The sequence below is a fragment of the Cetorhinus maximus genome, chromosome 16, assembly GCF_964194155.1.
Source record: "Cetorhinus maximus chromosome 16, sCetMax3.hap1.1, whole genome shotgun sequence".
Taxonomy (NCBI): domain Eukaryota; kingdom Metazoa; phylum Chordata; class Chondrichthyes; order Lamniformes; family Cetorhinidae; genus Cetorhinus; species Cetorhinus maximus.
In genome coordinates this window covers 45,566,673-45,586,715 of record NC_135894.1, presented here as the reverse complement: position 1 = coordinate 45,586,715, position 20,043 = coordinate 45,566,673, and the positions used below count along the sequence as shown (strand labels likewise).

The 20,043-nt window shown below is 42.0% G+C and overlaps 1 protein-coding gene across 3 annotated transcripts in view; it reads left to right on the top strand.

Annotated features, from left to right (window-relative positions):
• Positions 1-20,043, top strand: part of nsun3 (NOP2/Sun RNA methyltransferase 3) — a 51,450-nt gene that overhangs the window by 10,233 nt on the left and 21,174 nt on the right. For all 3 annotated transcript variants that reach the window (XM_078559788.1, XM_078559787.1, XM_078559786.1), the window contains exons 3-4: positions 4,730-5,073; positions 12,614-12,768. In XM_078559788.1, coding sequence (XP_078415914.1) covers positions 4,730-5,073; positions 12,614-12,768 — 499 coding nt within the window. The remainder of the gene's footprint in view (positions 1-4,729; positions 5,074-12,613; positions 12,769-20,043) is intronic.

Below are 20,043 nucleotides of genomic sequence, written 5' to 3'. Positions count from 1 at the left end.
TGTGTCTAACTCAGCCTTGAATATATTCAATGATCCAGAATTCCAAACACTAACAACCTTCTGAGAGAAGAAATTCCTCCTGATCTCATCTTAATACTAAAAGAATGAAGATGGGTCCTCTGAAGAAATCCTTATGTAGTGAAATATGTAATTTAAACAACTCTGGAAGGGTAAGGGATCACTGTCGTTTTGTTTCCCAGTGAGTTTGTTCTAAGCGATGGTACGTGAAGCATATTTGAAATTTTTTAAGTGACTAAACCTAAGTAGCTATTCTATTTGTTCATCCATCATATTTTGCCCTCGGGTAGGATCTCACTAAAATTCTGTCACATTCTTGAGCTACTTACTAGGGAAGAGTAGCTGAGGTGGTTTCCTGTTGCTGCCTCCTTAAATTTTATCTTGAATCTTCTATGTGGCTTGCAGCCAATACTAAAGATCCGAACTGCCCTTTACATTGGGGGTGAACCTACACCCTTCAGACACAAGTCATCTCGCTGGATACTAGTATTCAGAGTCAACACTCCAGTCTCTGTTTGCTGGATTGTCTAGAGTAAGACTGAATCCAAACCTTCAGAGGTGGTAATACTACCTCTGAGTCAGTGGTTACTCAGTCAAAACGTGATGGACGTCAACCTAGTATTCAGAGTCCGTATTCTAACCTTCATTCACTGGGGCTGTGTGGAGTGGGACTTGGACTCTTCACCTAGATTGGTGGTGGAAATGTTACTGCTAAGCTAAAGGTCATTCCCTACCTGTTGATTCTAAATTTTCATTAGAGTGAATGCAACATGCCTGAACTTTAGAAGTGTGGCATTTGTATATTTTGGAGACTGCTTCAGGTGATGGCTCTTTGTCATACTGATATCCGATTGGCTGTGCAACATTGGGAGCACCTGTAACTGATTAGTACAGCAAAATCCTGTTGCTCCTGCTGTGGCTCAGTTCATAGCACCCTCGCCTTTGAATCAGAAGGTTGTGGGTTCATGTCCCACTCCTGGAAACCAAGAACTGTTATTGTACTCAAAAGAGTTGTATCTAATCAGCACAAGTTGACCCACGTGTCTGATTAACAGAACAACCAGTCTGCAGGCTAGAGCAGGTGGACTGACTGATTCCCAGCTCCTCAGCAGTTAGTGACCATCCGGGTGAAACCTCCGTTGCAGAACAAACAGGGTCTTTCCGTCCAAAGATCAGGTTAGTTTATTTCCTTTGCTGATTTGGAGCTTACTGCATTTCGATCTTCCTCAGCAAAAATGTATTTGAATGCAACATATTGTGTGAATCTTGTCAAGTTCCATACTTGTGTATTTACTTACATGTATTATTTTCTTGTGGGGTGTCATTGGGGAAAGTCCAATCGTGTGGTACTGTCAGTAGTATTTGTGTGAATGTAATATTGTAAAATTCATCTCAAGCTTTATGATGATACTGAACCCTTCAGAGATTAAACATTGGAGCTTATATCTATTTAGAAATTCCTTCCAAATTTGTGTGACACGATCAAATGAAATGCTCCATTTTTACTGTACTTAATTCATTATCTTAAATACTTACATTGGTCAGGATTTTGTGGTCATTGGTGAAGGAAAAGCACTCACCGTTCACGTCAAAAAAACTACCCATAAAATTTTACCGGACTCACGAGCAGACTTCTTCTTTTCCGATGCCAGTTTAAACTTACCGCCTTCTCTAGAGCATCTTTTGGGTCTGTGAACAGGGCATGCAGCAGGGAGACTGATCAACCAATCAGATTGAAAAACACTGCAAAAAACAGTAAATAAAAATTACATTTAAATCATTGTGTAGAAAGAATGGGACAAAATATGTTATTAACAGAGAAACGTTATTAAAAAAAGACAAACTTCTAGAAAGTATTAATATTTAAAAATCTACAGCATTTTCTTCCAAGAGTATGAGACTCCACATTTATAAAATTAATCTTTCAGAGCCAGAGAGATTGTTCATTCGCGATTATAACTCAGTACAGCACTAAAAGTTTAGTTACTCCTGATCGAACATGGCTTACATATTTCATCGGTCTTTACAGTGGGAATAGTGGGTAATTAGTTATGTTCACATCAAATCAATGATTCTGTACAAGTTCCAATGGCAAAGACTACAACAGCACACCCTGTGGAATAATAGATATCTCTGATAGCTTCAAGATTTTTGTGCATATGTATATGAGTATATGTAATATATATGCAATCATAGTGAAACCCTGGTTTGTGTCCAGTATCCACCAATTTGAAGAATACTTGATGGTGTGGCTGGAGACTGTGTAATTCAGTAAGCATCTAGAGTAATTGATACTTGTGCTTGATTCTGCTCAAAGTAGGTTATCAAAAAGCTACAGATTATAGTGGGCGAAGACAACAGGAGCTGCTCTTAAAATGATTTTGTATAACTTCACTTGTATAAAGTAATTACTGCCTTGTCTATTTGCAGTTGCACGATACAAATATGCATGTGCAAGGGAATGAGTTCATAGAATAGTCTAACAGGCTATTTTTATTTTGGTCTAGTGATTACATACATAATTACCAAATTATTAAGAAAAATAACATTATAGATAACTATCAATAGTTATTTTTTTTATCTTTTTGCATATTTTGAAATGGCGTGCAATTTGGCAAGGATAATGGTATAGTTTTCAGAGTAGGATGCCAGTTTTTGAATCTTTATGAAAATTAGATTTTAAATTCAGTGTAATTTGTTTACATTACATTTTACAGTTGTACTTTGCACTTTAGATGGTAAATAGGGGTCCAGTAGGAATTTCATAATGTATCTGTGTGGAGAAGGGCAAATGGTTTGATGCAAACAGAAGTTGTGGTTACAATCTACCTTGCCATAAGTGTTGACACTGCTGTAATAAGTTTGGAATTGTTGAAAGAGAAAAGAAAATATGCAATTGCGTACGTTGTTCACTGCCCTGAAGCATCAGTTTACTTAGTAGAACTGTTGCTTACGGACCAGAGGTTGAAGCATATCCCAGGACTTCAGCTCTTGGTATGAGTATGTACCCAATGACAGCTCAGCCATATCTGCATTTCTAAGAACTAATTCCTGTCGATTTGCCTGGGGAAGAGGGAAGTGAGCAGGATCTCTTTAGGGATGAGATGGCTCCCAAGTTGTTTGAAACTCTTAACTTTTCATGGCAGAGTTAGTAATCGAGACACCTGAGCCAAGCAGGTTTGCAATCCTCCAGAGCTCTTTGATGATTGACCAGCCATTCTGGGTTCTGGAGGGCTCATTGGAGGACTGGATACCTGTCAATGAGGGTATAGTTCTTTGCAGGCTCCAAATGATTGTGCAAGCCAGTGTCCAAATGGATGGACAATGTAACCGGGTGCTTACGGTGCTCCGCACAGGTAGGCTGCATCTTTTCCTGCACACACTTTGGCTCCCCTAAGATAGGGCTCTGCTAACAAATTAAGTTCTCTGTACTTTGGTAATTTCGATGTACGTTTACAAAGAGACAACTTGCAGTCTATATTGGGCAAATAGAAACTCTGGCCGGGATTTTCCAGCTCCGTCGTGGGTGGGTTCCAACGTGGGTGAGGTGGCGCACCAGCCAGAAGTCCATTGACTTCCGGCGGGACCGGAAGATCCCGGCGGTGGGTGGCTGCAGAAAATCCTGCCCTCTATGTTGCTGTCTAAATTGTTAGGTTTGGACATTCTTAAAATGTTATTGACCTGATTTTAATTTAGATTGTTGCATAACCCTTTTGTCATCAACTGACCAAAGAGTTAGCCCGTTCCAACAAGTGCATGTTCCAAAATTCACTTAGTACATTACAATACATAATCCTATAGGAGAAAACATAGGGCAGAATTTTGCCGTTGGTGAGCAGGGGCCGGGGCCTGCTCGCCGATGCGGGATGACGTCGGGCTGAACCCCCGACGTCATCGCGCCCCTTTTAAATTTTCAGGAAGGTGGGGGCGCAGCAAACTCAGCTGCAGGCCCGCTGACCTGTCAATGGCCAATTGAGGCCATTGACAGGATCATTTAAACAATTAAAGGACCTGCCCGTCCAACCTTAAGGTCGGTGGGCAGGCCAGGAGCCCTGGCGGCAAATAGAAAAAACATGAAACCTCATCCACCAGCGGGATGAGGTTTCATGCAGGGTTTGAAAAAGTTTAATAAAGTTTTAGTGTAAATTATGAACATGTCCCATCTCATGTGACATTGTCACATGAGGGGAACATGTTAGGGAATTTTTTTTTTCTATTTATAATCTTTTTCAAAGTGGAAACGATCTCCCTGAGGCAGCACTTAGCCTCAGGGAGATGTGCGCATGCGTGAAAGAGCGCTCTCTCGCATTTGGGGAATCCCCCCCCCACCCACACAGGGAGTGCATAGCGCTTCCTACTGGACGTAACGCTAGGCGGGCCTTAATTGGCCCGCCCATATAAAATGGTGGTACGGCCCGCTTCTCCGGCGGGGATCGGCTCCCAGCCCACCGGAGATTGGGTCGATCCCGCCCACCCAACAGGCAGAAAATTCTGCCCATAATCTCTATCTTTTGGCAATCATGATTTAATGATGGAAAGTACTTGATATGTGGATATCAGTAATTCCTTTAGCCTCAGAAATTTTAGATGAAAGTTCAAGCTTTCTGTTTCTCCAACAAGAGCCCCCCCACCCCAACAACCCCCCAAAGAAAATGCTGTAACAGTTTAAATTTTACTGACTCTTTTTTTCTTTGCTTTGGTTGTCTTTCAGGGAAGTGCTCCTACTTCCTTCGGACTGGCAGTACGCTGTGCTTGTGAACAAATTCAGTCAAAGTGTGACATTTGAACAGTATCTGCAATCTCAAGGATATTACAATTTCCTACCAGATGTTCTACCTTTTTCCCAGCATTCTTTGCGATGTTACATCAGCAATATCCAGTACCAGTTCCCCAGACTCCAACATCACACTGATAGGTTGAAGGAGTATTACCTTCTGAATGCAGCCTCTTTGTTGCCTGTCCTCGCATTGGATGTGCACGATGGCGAGTGTGTGCTAGATATGTGCGCTGCTCCTGGAGGGAAATCTTTGGCAATATTGCAATATGCCACACCAGGTAATCTTTGTTATTTTATGTGCTACCCAAAGCTCATACTATGCTATCACTTTTCAGAATTGCCATGCTTGCAGCTTGCTGAAGGCTGATATATAAACACTATTAAATTACTCTTTTTCCTACGCCTGTAGTGCAATTGTTACCATTCCTATTGTGGCTGCCGTGGGCTCTCTAGGCGTAACCTTTCCATCAAATGATTTATTGTTCATTTGTTCCATTTTAGTGGCATTATGCATTGTGTTTCAGTAAATGAGAAGCAGTTTCCAAAATGGGTGAAAAAGGTGATGTTGGGCAGAACTTTATCAAAAAGACAGGAGTCCTGACAATAGCCTGAAATACGTGTCGGCAACATGCCAGTTAGCTGCTGTGACCTCCCCCTTGATTTTACAGTTGGCAGCTCATAATGGGATTGCTGTCTTGTGCAGGATGGCAACCCTCCCCCTAGAGATGTTGGTCCAATCAAAGGGCTGGCAGTTCAGCAGTGCTATCTGGCTGAAGAAACATTGATAAAATTTTTATATTTTCTTTTAATAAATGAAGAGGAAACCCCTTAGAGATTATTGCTAGGGTCATGAGGGCTGCCTTGCCTATCTGCACTCCCCCTCTGAATAAAAAAACAACTCCCCCCCCCCCCCCCCCCCCCACTTCCCGGTCCCCCGGACTGCCACTGAAAGGCTACCGGCTGAATGCACTCACTGGGGGGGCTCAATCTGCCATTGGCAAAATGCAGGTGGTCTGGTAAAATGGCCATTAATGAGCAATTTGAATATTTAAATTTGTTTCCCGTCTCCTCGTGGCAGGAAGCCTGTCGGAAACTGGTCCTGTCGTGGTGAAATTCCTCAACGGTGGGACGTGGTCAGGGAGTTCATCTTTTTCTCCACCCCACCCCGGCCACCTGTTGTGGGTCTGTAAAATTCTTCTGATTGTAACTTTGGATTCAGGTTGTTGGCTTGATAGCTGGGTGCATTGAACCTGAGGGGTATGAGACCATCACTAGTGAATGGGCTCCCATCACTTGGAGCTTTGGCTAGGGTGCAAAACCAAGCTTAAAAAGGTGTCCAGGAGATGCAGCCTTATAAATTTACTTATAAATGTACCTTACTGATAGAGTTGACTGCTTTCTCCTCACATTAAAAATGAACTGGTTTTGCATATGCTTGCATGCATGTACATGCTCCCATGTTGCTGAGCTGAGTGCAAGTTTCAGCTAGTAGTGGTATCTTAAATAACACCCACCTTTAGATGAAATTATTCTATTATTGTTTAGGCCTGAATATTAAATGAGAACCAAAAACCCTGGAGCATGAGGAAACAAGCAATCTTGAAAATTAGTTGGACTAATAGGATGATTGCTTATGCAGCATAGTTGGGATGAAACCACTCAATAAGAGTTGGAGAAATTTCATTAAGAACTGCCATTATTTTGACAGGAACAGTATTTCTGTGCAGTTTCTTTGCTTGTCTTTTTTGAGGAGCAAACCATTGAAATAAGCTGGGATTACATTTTTTGAGATCAGCATGTACTAGGTAAAAATGTAAAAAAAATACTGTGATAACACATCATTTTGCAAAGCTTTTTCTAACAAATTGTCAATACGAGGTTCTATGGATTAACCAGCTAGCAAAACAGACTTTGAAGCTGAATCATAAATAATGAGATAATTAAGCCAATTACACTTAAGATCATAATTGGGATAAAACAATTAGAAATTGCCAAAAGAAGCAACAAGAGTTTAAGCTGACTCTGTGACAGAAAATGTTTACTTAAATAAAGCAATGCTCTTTTAAATGGGCATAAATGAACCTCAGTGAGAAATATAGCTGACTGTGAACTTTAGACAACTTTTAACTGCAAAAAATCCTGTCTATAAACTGACCTTCCACAGGATCATTGTGGTCATATCCATATATATTACGTATGAATGCAGATTTAATTCTTTGTAATGGAAGAGAATTCTGTGTCTTCAAATTAAAAATTGCAAATCACTAAAAAGTTAGATCTTTACACATACAAGTAATCTCGGATTTTGCGGACAGTGGCAAACAAACATGTATCGGGAATCTGAAACAGCGTGTACCCTCTGCAGGGGATTTAGGATCTGTATGACAGGGCAAGCAACAGTGTATCTCTCCAATTAATCAGATCAAGGAATCCTTAGTAAGACAGCCAGAGTCTAAACCAGAAAGGGTAAGTTAGAATATGTAAAATCATGTTTATGGAGCAAAATAAAGAGGAGGCAAAAATGGAATTAAGCGTTACTAAAAAATGAAAAAGAAAAATTTCTTTTTAATTTTTTTAAAAGACCCCCAACAACAATTAATTTCTGAAAGAATAAGTTATTAAACTTATAAAGTAAATTTTCAATGCCAGAGAGGTGTTTAATAGTAATTAAATGTTATCACACTTTTAAAAATTCATTTACATTTGAATGAACGAACCTTAACTTTTCTGGCATGTTTGGTGGATATCTAATAGGTAAGAACTGCAATTTTGCGTCCTCCACGTATGTGAAAGCTGAATCTCTTAGCAAGGTTCTTTTGTTGAATAGAGCATTCAAGAAGGGGAGTGAAATCTGGCACTTAACTAGCAGAGACCAAGCAATGTTTATATTGCTAATAAAATTGGTACTATGAAAGGGGTTTTATTGTTAGAAGAGGTGGAGTTCAAAGGGGCTGGTGATACAATGAGAATTTACATTCAGTGAGATGTGCTAAGTATAACTGACAGCAGTTTTGTGTGTGCAGCGCAGAGGCAATGTAAGATCAAAGCCTGTAAGCCTACCACTGTGTCTGGAAAGAAACCTCATTTTGAATTTCTAAGGTGAAAATGCTTTGCCTGGTGTCTACTTAAAGCCTATGGGTTGCCTTGGTGGAGGTTAGTTTGGGAATTTGTTATAAGTTATGATAGCAGTAATTTGTAGCCATGAGTATATATTTAACTTGTGTAAATTAATAAATGCCTCATGTAGTTTGATATAAAAACCTCTCGAGAACTGATGGTCTGATTCCTGAATTTAGAGCTGCACCTCAAACATACCACTTAAAATATAGTTTCGGACAGTTGTTTAAAGTTTCCCTCTGGGATTTTGAGATAACTCAGCTTTACCAACTGCTGTGTCTTAACATACCCAAGAAGCTTAAAGTTCCTAGTGTCCTGATGGGAATTGTTAACTTAGGCACTGATCAGCTATTTCAATTATTTTATGTAGTTCTAGATTACTATTATTCCCATCAACCTTTACAATTAAAATGCTATAACTTGCTCATGTATTATACAGCCTAACAATTATTTCCTATTAATCACTGCTTATTAGACTTGTAGTGATTGTGTCCCATAATTTATTCTTCACTTTTCCACCACATGCTGTTGCTGTCGGCAAAAAGGTAAGGAATTTAAAGTCAAATGAAATGATCTAAATGGAAAATTATGCAGTGTGTAAAATCTAATGGATTCTATGGGAGTGATATCAAGGCAAGATTTTCTTTTTAGAATTCAGGTGACTTATGAACCACTAGAACTTTGCATCTGACATTCATCAAAGCATTCCAAGTTGTCATATTTTGTTATCACTACCGAGCGGCCAGTATTCTCAATTTACTTTAGAATAATAATACTTAATCACCTACTTTATTTTAGGTTTGTTTTCACCATTCCAGGGAAAAGTTAGTTTAAATTTTTGTATGGATGAATTGGAATCTCTATTCAGTTCTGTCTTTGAACATTTCTTAAACAATCCTATCATGTAAAGTTCCAATAAAGACATGAGAATGTCAGTTAAGGAAAGGAAACTGGACAGGAGAGGTATTTTTTGAGAGAGTGTATATATCACAGAATCACACAGTGCAGAAGAGGCCCTTCGGCCCATCGGGTCTGCACCAACACATGAGAAACACCTGACCTACCTGCCTAATCCCATTTACCAGCACTTGGCCCATAGCCTTGAATGTTATGACGTGCCAAGTGCTCATCCAGGTACTTTTTAAAGGATGTGAGGCAACTCGCCTCCACTAGAACTTTGCATCTGACATTCATCAAAGCATTCCAAGTTGTCATATTTTGTTATCACTACCAAGCGGCCAGTATTCTCAATTTAGTGCATTCCAGACCGTCACCACCCTCTGGGTAAAAAAGTTTTTCCTCACATCCCCCCTAAACCTCCTGCCCCTCACCTTATGCCCCCTTGTGACTGACCCTTTAACTAAGGGGAACAGCTGCTCCCTATCCACCCTGTCCCACGCCCCTCATAATCTTGTACACCTCGATGAGGTCGCCCCTCAGTCTTCTCTGCTCCAACGAGAACAACCCAAGTCTATCCAACCTCTCTTCATAACTTAAATGTTTCATCCCAGGTAACATCCTGGTCAATCTCCTCTGCACCCCCTCCAGTGCAATCACATCCTGCCTATAATGTGGTGACCTGAACTGCACACGATACTCCAGCTGTGGCCTCACCAAGGTTCTATACAACTCCAAAATGACCTCCCTACTATGCCTCGATTGATAAAGGCAAGCGTCCCATATGCCTTTTTCACCAACCCACTAACATGCCCCTCCGCCTTGAGGGATCTATGGACACACACGCCAAGGTCCCTTTGTTCCTCAGAACTTCCTAGTGCCATGCCATTCATTGAATATCAAGGCAGAGAGCAAAGGCTCAGGGGTTCATAACATCCACAGAGAGATTAAAAACACATTTTAAAAATCCCTCAACCGAGATTGGATTGGTGGGTGGTGGGGGTGGGATTAGTAGCAGAAACTGAGGGAATCCCTTTTTTTTAAACCATGGCTTGCTGTGTCCTGGGCAGGGGTGGGTTGGGAGAGTAGAAGCAGCTTCCTGATTGTTATTTAGAAAACAACTCCTTAAAAAAAGGTGACAAAGTTGGTGGAATAAAATTGACGCCAGTTTGAATGATTGTTAATTTCAGTGTCATTTTAAAAAAATATTTGCAGTATTGCCAGCATAGACTTTTAAAATATTTGAATCAAAAGATTGCTTTAATTATGGAGGTGTTCTTTAATCACCAGAGAAGCTGTTAGCGCATCCTAGAAATATTTCAGAACCTTTAAGAAGCAGCATGCAATAAAGCAAAGCAACCTCACAACTAACAGGTCAGATGGAAGCTCTGCAGTCCTGCCACATCTAGTCGTGAATGGGGTGGACTATTAAACAACCTGCCGGAAGAGGCAGCTCCACAAATATCCCCATCCTCAATGACGAGGAGAGTCCAGCACATGAAAAGACGAGACTGAAGCATTTGCAGCCATCTTCAGCCAGAAGCGCCAAGTGGATGACCCATGCCTCCTCCGGAGGCCCCCAGCATCACAGATGTCAATTTTCAGGCAATTCGATTTACTCCACGTGATATCAAGAAATGGCTGAAAGCGCTGGATACTGCAAAGGCAATGGGCCTTCGCAACATTCTGACAGTAGTACTGAAAACTTGTGCTCCAGAACTAGCTGCACCCTGAGCCAAGCTGTTCCAATACAACTGTGGGGCTGACATGTACTCAGCAATGTGGAAAACTCATTAGGTATGTCCTTCCCACAAAAAGTGGCACAAATCCAACCCGGCCAATTATGGCCCCATCAGTCTACTCTCATCAAAGTGATGGAAGGTGTTGTTAATAGTTCTATCAAGCAGAACTTACACAGCAATAACCTGCTGCACTGACACTCAGTTTGGGTTCTGCCAAGGCCACTCAGTTCCTGACCTCATCACAGACTTGATCCAAACATGGATAAAAGAACTGAACTTGAGGTGAGAGTGACTGCCCTTGACTGTATTTGACTGAGTACGGCATCAAAGATCCCTAATGAAACTGGAGTCCGTGAGAAGAGAATCGCGAAAAACTCCACACTAGTTGGAGTCATACCTAGCATAAAGGAAGATGGTTGTGGTTGTTGGAGGTCAATCATCTCAGTCCCAGGACATCACTGCAGGAGTTCCTCAGCATAGTATCCTAGGCCTAACTATCTTCAGCTTCTTCTTCAATGACCTTCCTTCCATTCTAAAGTCAGGTGTGGGGATGTTTGCCGATGATTGCATAATGTTTAGCATCATTCGTGATTCCTCAGATACTGAAGCAGTCCTTGTCCATATGCAGCAAAACATTCAGGCTGATACAGTGCCAGGCAATGACCATTTCCAACAAGACAGAATCTAACCATCTCCCCTTGATTTTCAATGGTATTAACCATTGTTGATTCCCCCACTAACAGCACCCTGGGGAATGACCAGAAAATGAACTGGACCAGCCATATAAATATTGTGGCTACAAGAACAGGTCGGAGGCTAGGAACTGTGTGGCAAGTAACTCACCATCTGACTCACCAAAGCCTGTCCGCCATCTACAAGGCTTAAGTCAGCAGTGTGGTGGAATACTGTCCATTTGCCTGGATGAGTGGAGCTCTAATAACACTCAAGAAGCTCAACACCGTCCACACAAAGCAGCCCACTGCATCAGCATCTCATCCACCACCTTAAAAATTAACTTCTTGCACCACAGATAGACAATAGCAGCAGCATGTACCATCTACAAAACTACACTGCAGCAGCTCACCAAGACATCTTTGACAGCACCTTCCAAACCTGCAACCTCTACCACCTAGAAGGATATGGGCAGCAGATGCATGGGAATGTCGCCACCTGCAAGTTCCCCTTACAAGCCCCACACTATCCTGGCTTGGAATTATATTACTGTTCCATCACTGTCACTGGGTCAACATCCTAGAACCGCCTCCCTAACAGCCCATGTACCTATACCGCATGGAATGCAGCGGTTCAAGAAGGTGGCTCACAACCTTCTCAAAAGCAATTAGGGAAGGGCAACAAATGCTGGCTTAGCCAGTGACACCCAGATCCTGTGAAAGAGTAAAACAAAAGGAAAATATAAAGATTTATGTAGCACCTTTCACTTCCTAACAATGTCGAAATAAGTACGAATAAAGAGAAAAGTTTGGGGAGGTGGAGGGGTCCACTTGGTGAAAGCCCATGAAGCCTATGGATTTCTTTTGGAAGTGTAATCATTGTTGTGGTTGTGGGGAACACTGCAGCCAATTTGCACTCAGTGATAAGTAACCAGATAATCTATTTCAGTGATTAAGGGGTAAAATTTGGCTAGAACACTTGAAGACCTTAGTGCCATGGGATCTTTTATGCTGGGTAGGTTTAATGTTTCTGACAGTTCAGTGCTGCACAGTGTGTCTGGATTATGCTCAAGGCTCTAGAGTGGGGCTTGTACCCATGCCATTTTGGCCCAGAGATAAGAGTCTTACTAATGGGCTGAGGCTGGTATGTAATGGTGTCCTTGGGAGGACAGATGCAAAGGTTTTAGCTTTATTGTTGCTGTTTTTGTAATTTTTTTTCTAATTATTACCTTTCGCTATTGTTGGTTGTAACGGAACAAGTACTTTTAATAAAAGTTGCTTTGTTTTAAGTTGCTGAAACAAATGCCATGTACACAGGAATTTCTTCCTTGACTCAGTGAGATGTTTGGTCACCTGTACAACCCCTCATTTGCTTGTCTTTTTTAAAAAAGGTCATTTTCTCTGCAATGAATATGACAGTTTGCGACACAGACGGCTGAAGCAAGCACTTGAATCTTTTATACCTAAAGACTTAAGAAGCATAATTTCTGTGACTGACCTGGATGGCAGACACATTGGTCCACGGTGGCCACAAATGTATGACAAGGTGAGGCTACATTTTTATCATGTTTTGCTAGACAGGCGCAAGCACTGGCTTTAAGACAACTTCTGTGCTTTGGTGATGTAGTACGTTATAGCTTCAAAGTGTAGTCCTACAGAACACTGAGTTTAGTCATATGGACCACACGGCACTTGAGTTGATATTTGCTGTACTGGTTTTGAGTGGAGGCCAGGTGATAAGTTTTAAAAAGTTACTGATGTATAAGAATTGTATAGTTTAAAAAAAAAACTCTGCAACAATTTGCTTTTATAGGCATGGATTCTATTAAAATTGAAGCCATAAAAAGATGCCAAAGATGATTTTGGAATTACCAAGAGTAAACTTGAGGATTATCTTTATAACAGTCTAATAAACAACAATCCGTATGGTAGAAGGGGAAAATTGGCCTTCTCAAACTGTTTGACCGCTATGACATAGTGAAAACTCAAGTGGACTGTGGAAAGCTCTACAGTATGGTGTACCTCAACTTCCACAAAAGCGTTTGACATTGAAAAGTTTATAAGCTAAGCTCAAAGCTGAGAGAGGAGTCAGGGTAACTCTTGGGGATGGATAACAAATTGATTGAAGAGTAGAAAACAGCGGAACTTTGTTAAAGGAATTATATTAGGATGGAGTGACTAGAATTCAAACTCTATGCAACATTCCCTAGCAGGCTATATAAGGCTTTCGATAGAACTTTAAACTAGTAAGAATAGGGGACGCATCTGTGAAAATGGCGAAAGAAGTGGGAAATGAGAGTAAAGATTAGACTGACGTAGGAAATAAGGGTATTGTAAATGGTCAGTGAGCAAATATAGTTATAAAACAAGCTTAAGAGGACCATTAAACTTACATAAAAGGAACAAGTAATAAAGACAGATTTCCTGTACAACGACATGTGCAGCATGCAAAATAAGAAGGGGAAACTGGAGGCAACCTTCTGTAGGAAGGAATCAGAGGCATGAGGAGTAACTGAAACATGGTTACATAAAGACAAGACTCGCAACTAAATATTGCAGTTTATGATATCAGAAATGATGGGGAAGGAAGAAGTGGCTTGGGTAACTGTGCTAAATAGAGATATAATGGCAGTAGAAAAAAGGAAGGTAACTAACAAAATTAGACACAGGATCTATATGGATTGAAATAAAAGATTTGATCAATCATACTAAAAAATAAACTACAGCCTAACAAATAGCGGAAAGGAGGCTGATGAAATATGTTAAGCAAATATGTGACATGAATAAAGACATAAGTTAATAATCATGGGTGGTTTTAACTTGCTCCAACTCTTAACCCTCATGTTGTTTTCACCAGATTCCTCCACCCTTCTTACTAGTTTAAAGTCCTATTGACAGTGCTATTATCCTTTCCTCTAGGAAATTGACAAGAGGCAGCAAACTGCCAGGGAATGGAGTTTTTACATTGTGTACAAGACTTCTTTCTTACCCAGCATGTAAAAAGCCCAAGAGGAGAAGTAGCATGGCTGGATATGGTAATGGGAAACTAAACAGAACAGATAAGAGAAGTAAGTGCAGGGGACACCAAGGCAATAATGATTGCAATATAATAAGGTTTAAGATAAAAATTCAGAAGGACATCTGGTAAGACAAATGCCAAAGTAACAAACTTGGTGGGGGCGGGGGGTAGAAAAAGCTTATTTTAAGGGAATGAGAGTGAAAAGAGTGAAAATAAACTGGAAATATTTACTGACAAAGAAACAGAACAGTCGGAAGCACTTAAACTGGTGATCATAAAGTAGCAGAAATATATTCCACTAAAGGGAGTAAGAATAAACTAATCAGTAACGATAAACCACAAACTAATCAGTAATGATAAACCGTGGGTAAACAAGTGAAAGGACAAAATTAAAACTAATGGGAAAGGCACACTCTCCTTTGTTGCCCATGTACTTAGTCTATGACAAAAGGGAATATGAAAAGGTTGGGAAAATCAAAGACAATTAGGAAGCCAAAGAGAAACTACAATGCTAAGTTATCAAGGAATATAAAAGGAAATAGTAAAGTATTCTACAGTCACACCTCCTCTAGACACAGCTTTGGTTTCTTTACTTGTCTGATTACCACTCCCTTTGGCCCTGCACCACCTGTCATTTAATCCCTCCTGTCTTCCACCCTATCACAGACCTCTTTTGTTCTTTTTCCACCCTCTCCCATTTGACTTGTTTAAAACCTATTACATTTCTAACTTCTTCCGGTTCTGATGAAAGGCCACCAACCTGAAACCTTTAACTGTTTCTCTTTCCACAGATGCTGCCTGATGTATTGAGTATTGCCAGTTTTTAATGTTTTTATTTCCCACATCAGCAATATTTTGGTTTTGTGTTAGTACAAGTAATTACATTCCTTGAGTATTTACCAGAGACACTAGCATGGCGGCATGACATTAGAACAAGAGATCAGGCAGAGTATTAAAAAATTTAAGATGGGGAAATAATTGGTAAACTAGTCAAACTTGGAGAATCTTGATGAATTGCATCTGCCCATATTAAAATAAGTTAGGGAAGAGAGCATAGGCACTATTACATGCATATAGAAAAGGGAATAGCGCTAGAAAACTGGTGGGCAGTTAATGTGATTCCTACGTATAAAGGAATTCCAACAAGCTCAGGGAACAATGGATCAGTAGCTTAGGCTGGTGGTAGGAAAGATCAATGTCATCCTCCATCAAAGGTGTAATAGAAAAACATCTAAAAATTTTAAAAAGTAATGGAGTAGTTTACACAGATTTGAAAGGGAAGGCCATGCTTGAGCAACCCTCTTGAATTATTTAAAGCAGTAACAAAAGGTAGATAAATGTAATGCAGTAGACATAAGATATTTGAATTTCCAAAATGCCTCTGCTAAGTACTGCATAGTAGAATTGTGACTAAGGTCAGAACATGTGGAGTCAGGAAACAAACAGAATGGATTGAAAGCCCACCAGAAAACAGTAGCAGTTAAGGAAAGTTACTCAGATGGTTGGGAGTCATATTCGAAAAGAATCAGTGCTGGGAATGCTGTTGTCCACAATTTACATAAACAATTTGGACTCTAATTGGAAGTACAATGTCATAATTTGCAGATGACACCAAATTGGAAGGTGTTAATACAGAGGAGGACTGTTATAAAATACAGGAAGTTATGAATAAACTTGTAGAATGGGTGTGTAATTGACAAATAAACTTCAGTATACGGAATTGCAACATACATTTTGATGGAAAGAATAAGAGGACATCAGACTCCTTGGCAAATACATGTCTAAATAGGGTAGAGGAGCATAGGGATCTGGGGGAACAGATACAAATCAGTAAAAGTAGCAACACAGGTCAATAAGACCATTTAAAAAAAAATCAATCAAAGCACTGGGGCTCATTTCTAAAGGGATAGAATTGAAAAGCAGAAAGGTTATGCAAAACGTGCACAGAACTTTATTTAGACCATACTTGAAGTACTATAAAACATTATAAAAAGGATATAGAGGCACTGGAGCAGGTGCAAAAATTATTGATGAGAATGATACAGAATGGAGAAGTTAATGCCTAACAAGAAAGATTGAAGAGGCTGGGGCGCTTTTCTCTAGAAAAAAGGACTGTGGGGTAACCTGATAAAGGTCGGCCAAGATTGTGAAAAGGTTTGACGGAGTAGACCTCAAGATTTTTACACTTGTGGGCAAGATCAGAACTAGAAGCTATAAATAAAAGATAGTCACGAATAAACCCAACAAAGAATTCGAAAGAAACTTATGTACCCAGTGGGTAGTTCAAATGTGCACCTCGCTATCACAGAGAGTAGTTGAGCCGAATAGTATATGTGTATTAAAGGGGAAGCTCGATAAGCACGAGGGAGAAAGGAATAGATGGATATGTTGATGGAACTAGATGAAGCATGTGGAACATAAACTCTGGCATGGCCTGTTTCTCTGCTCTAAATGCTTTGTAATACTTATAAATTTAAAGAATTTTTGCTAAATGCTCTGAGGGTCAATGAAATTGAAGGCAGGATTTCATAAATTACAGAATGAGTTGGACAAAATATAAATATGAACAAATGATTTTTAATGCAGGTATGTTCATTTCTGCACATTGGAAGGAAACATGGGCCAGAATTTTCAGTTTGGCGTGCGGGAGCGGGCCCGACACGTAAATTGATGTCGGGTGTGTGTCCCATTGTCACCACGCGACATCGCGATATTTCGGAAAGCGGGTGCACCAAGAGTTCCGAGGCGCGCCTGCCATTAATTAACAGGCCAGTTAAGGCCCTTGAGGCAGCAATTGACAACGATTTTTTGCAACCCGTGCAATTTTTAAAAACCTCATCCACGGGCAGGATAAGAGGGGTGAGTGGGTTCGCTAGTGCAAGTAGTTTATAAACTAATTGCTACTTTGTGTGAACAGGGCAACTTCAATTCTCTTCAGAGCTGCTTTGACAGAAAGAACAGGCTTCGGTTGAGGACTCTGGAGGAATCATAACGCTTGGGGCTTTGCAGGTATCAGACAACTTTCCCTTAACCTGGGAATGGGGATTGTGCTCTCCGCTGGAGGCACCTCCTCTGAGGAGAAAGAGAGGACAGAAGGGGTGGAGGCCAGGAGCCCATATTCAGCCTCCAGGGGAGCCACCTGTGGGAGGACAGGCGCAGGCAAAAGGGACGCAGGGCCAACAGGAACTGCAAGATGGAAGGAGCTGCAGAAGACGCCACTATCCTGCTGCCAGGGTTTACAGGCGGCGATGCAGCTACTTCAATATGTCTGAGGTGCAGTGCCGAAGGAGGCTCCGTCTCTCAAGGGAGCCAGTGACCTCCGCCTGTCAGATGATTGGACCTGAGATCAGCTCCAGTTGTGCGGGTGGACACCCTATGCTAGTTGCAGTGAAAGTCACGGTTGCCTTCAACTTCTATGCCTCTGGCTCTTTCCAGGGGGCCGGTAGGTGATCCTTGTGGAGTCTCCCAGTCGGCTGTCCACTATTGTGTCAAGCTGGTGACTTTGTTCAGGCATGCATTGACTTTCATTCACTACTGCACGGACGAGGCCAGCCAGGCAGAGCGAGCCAGAGGCTTTGCAGCATCCAGGGTGCAATTGATTGCACAAATGTGGCCATCAAGACACCAGCGGGTGAGCCGGGAGCCTTCGTCAACAGGAAGGGATTCCACTCCAATAATCGTGCAGATAGTGTTTGACCAGAGGATGCAGATCCTAAAAGTCTGTGCAAGGTACCCTGGCAGCTCCCATGACGCATACATCCTGAGATACTCCCAGGTGCCGAGGCTCTTCCGTGCTCCAGCCTGGCTGGATGGATGGCTGCTGGGTGACAAGGGCTATCCCCCCAAAAGGTGGCTGATGACGCCCCTCTGCCATCCAAGAACAGAGGCCGAGCAGCGGCACAATAGGAGCTGTGGTAGAGAGAACCGTTGGTCTTCTAAAGATGCACTTCCGATGCCTAGACCATTCAGGGGGTACACTCCAATACCCCCCAGATTGTGTGTCACTGATAGTGGCTGCAAGCTACGCTCTCCACAATCCGGCGCTGGAAATGGGGGGGACACATTGGAGGAAGCACATGTAGATGCAGATACTCTTGCTGCAGATTATGAGTCCAGTAGTGAGTCTGAGGATGAGCACGCACAGGAGAACGCTGAGGAGATAGACGCTGACCTGGGCAACCTCCAGGGAGGCAGGGACACCCGGGAGGCTTTGATCCAATGCTCCTTCAGCTAGCCTATCAAAGATGAACCATCAACACATGCCAGGGCGGCAGGCTCCATACTCGATACCCGAGAACAACATTTGCCTGGTCAGCAACATTAACTATGTGCCTTTTCAATAAAGCTCAATGATAAACAAGTCACTCATAATAGCATGGGTTCCCCTTCACCTGCAGAACTAATGAAGCACCCAGAGGCTTGTTGAGAACCAAAACATTTAATGATTGCCAACTTGCATACAGAAATCAAAGTCCATTAAAAGGTGTTGAACAGCACACCTCTAAAAAACAACTAAAACGTGGGGCAAAAGAAAACTACTAAGCCTGGGTTGCGCCTAAGTTGATTTACACTTATGCTTGCGGGTGCCACGTCTAGGTGCTCCCCCTTGCTGGCACCGGCATTGCAGGCAGCCTGCTTACTTTGCTGTCCTATTGGCCTTGATGATCTTGGGCATCCTCTGGCCTGTGCTGGCCCCAACTGGGAGGGAGTGGTCAGTGGCACGGCTGGCATCTCCCCAGTCGCCACAGCCTCATCAGCTGTCATGGTCACTGGCATAAGGGTGGAGGAGCTGCAGCCGTCATCCGGAGTGCCCTGAGAGGAGCCCACAGAGATGACAGGCAGCTCGTGCGCCAATGTGAGGTCGCTTTGGACCTCCCTGCTCACCGTTGATGGATGGGCACCTAGCTGAGATACTGGGTGCCCAATCCATCTCCCACACTGACACTGACCAGCTGAGGTCAGTGCCACTGTGAGTGTTTGCCGATCCGAGCACATCCCCAGGAAGCCCTGATTATTCTCCTGGAGGAGCGCCTCCATGAGAGTCGCCACTCTCCATGGAGGAGATATTTTGCTCGACCATGAGGGCCATTGCATTGTTCATGCTCCGCATGGACTTCTATCACAGAGACCATGGCACGCATTCCCTCATGTATCTCCGCCAGATCCTCCCGCACACCCTGCTGGACTTCCAGCATCTGCTGCCTCAGGGATCACTCCAGAGGCACGTCATCAGCCACTGACTGAGCATGTTCCTGGTCCCCAGCAGTCCTACGACTGACAGCGCCTTGGGCACTCTGTCTCTACCTGCATCTCAAGCAAGTATGAAGTGCCCTCACCGCTGTGCACAGAGATACATTTCTGTTTGAGGGAAATGCTTCTACTTCCTTGTCTATGCACACAGCGCTTGACCCTTGTGTCCAGCACAAAACAATCCATCTAAGTATGAATAAGATGCAAGTGATTTCTATTATTTCATAGTTTCACGAAAACTAATGGCATTGTTTAATTTGTTTTGAATAGCAATATAAGCTTTCATTTAATAATTTTTTCTGATTAGTTCTTCCCTGGTATTCATTATTTATAAATTACAGGAAATTAATCTGTCATCTGTATAAAAAGTACAAAGTCTAAGCATGGATAATCAGACACAACCATCCCACCCCATACAACCCTATATCTTTCATAATTCTGTTGTCTACATTTTATTTTAAAAATGCCTGAATACTGAAACTCCGTGATCAGACTACCAGACTTTGTCAAGGGATGAGTTGAGTTTAGCACTGTCAGAAGTTGTACTTTGCC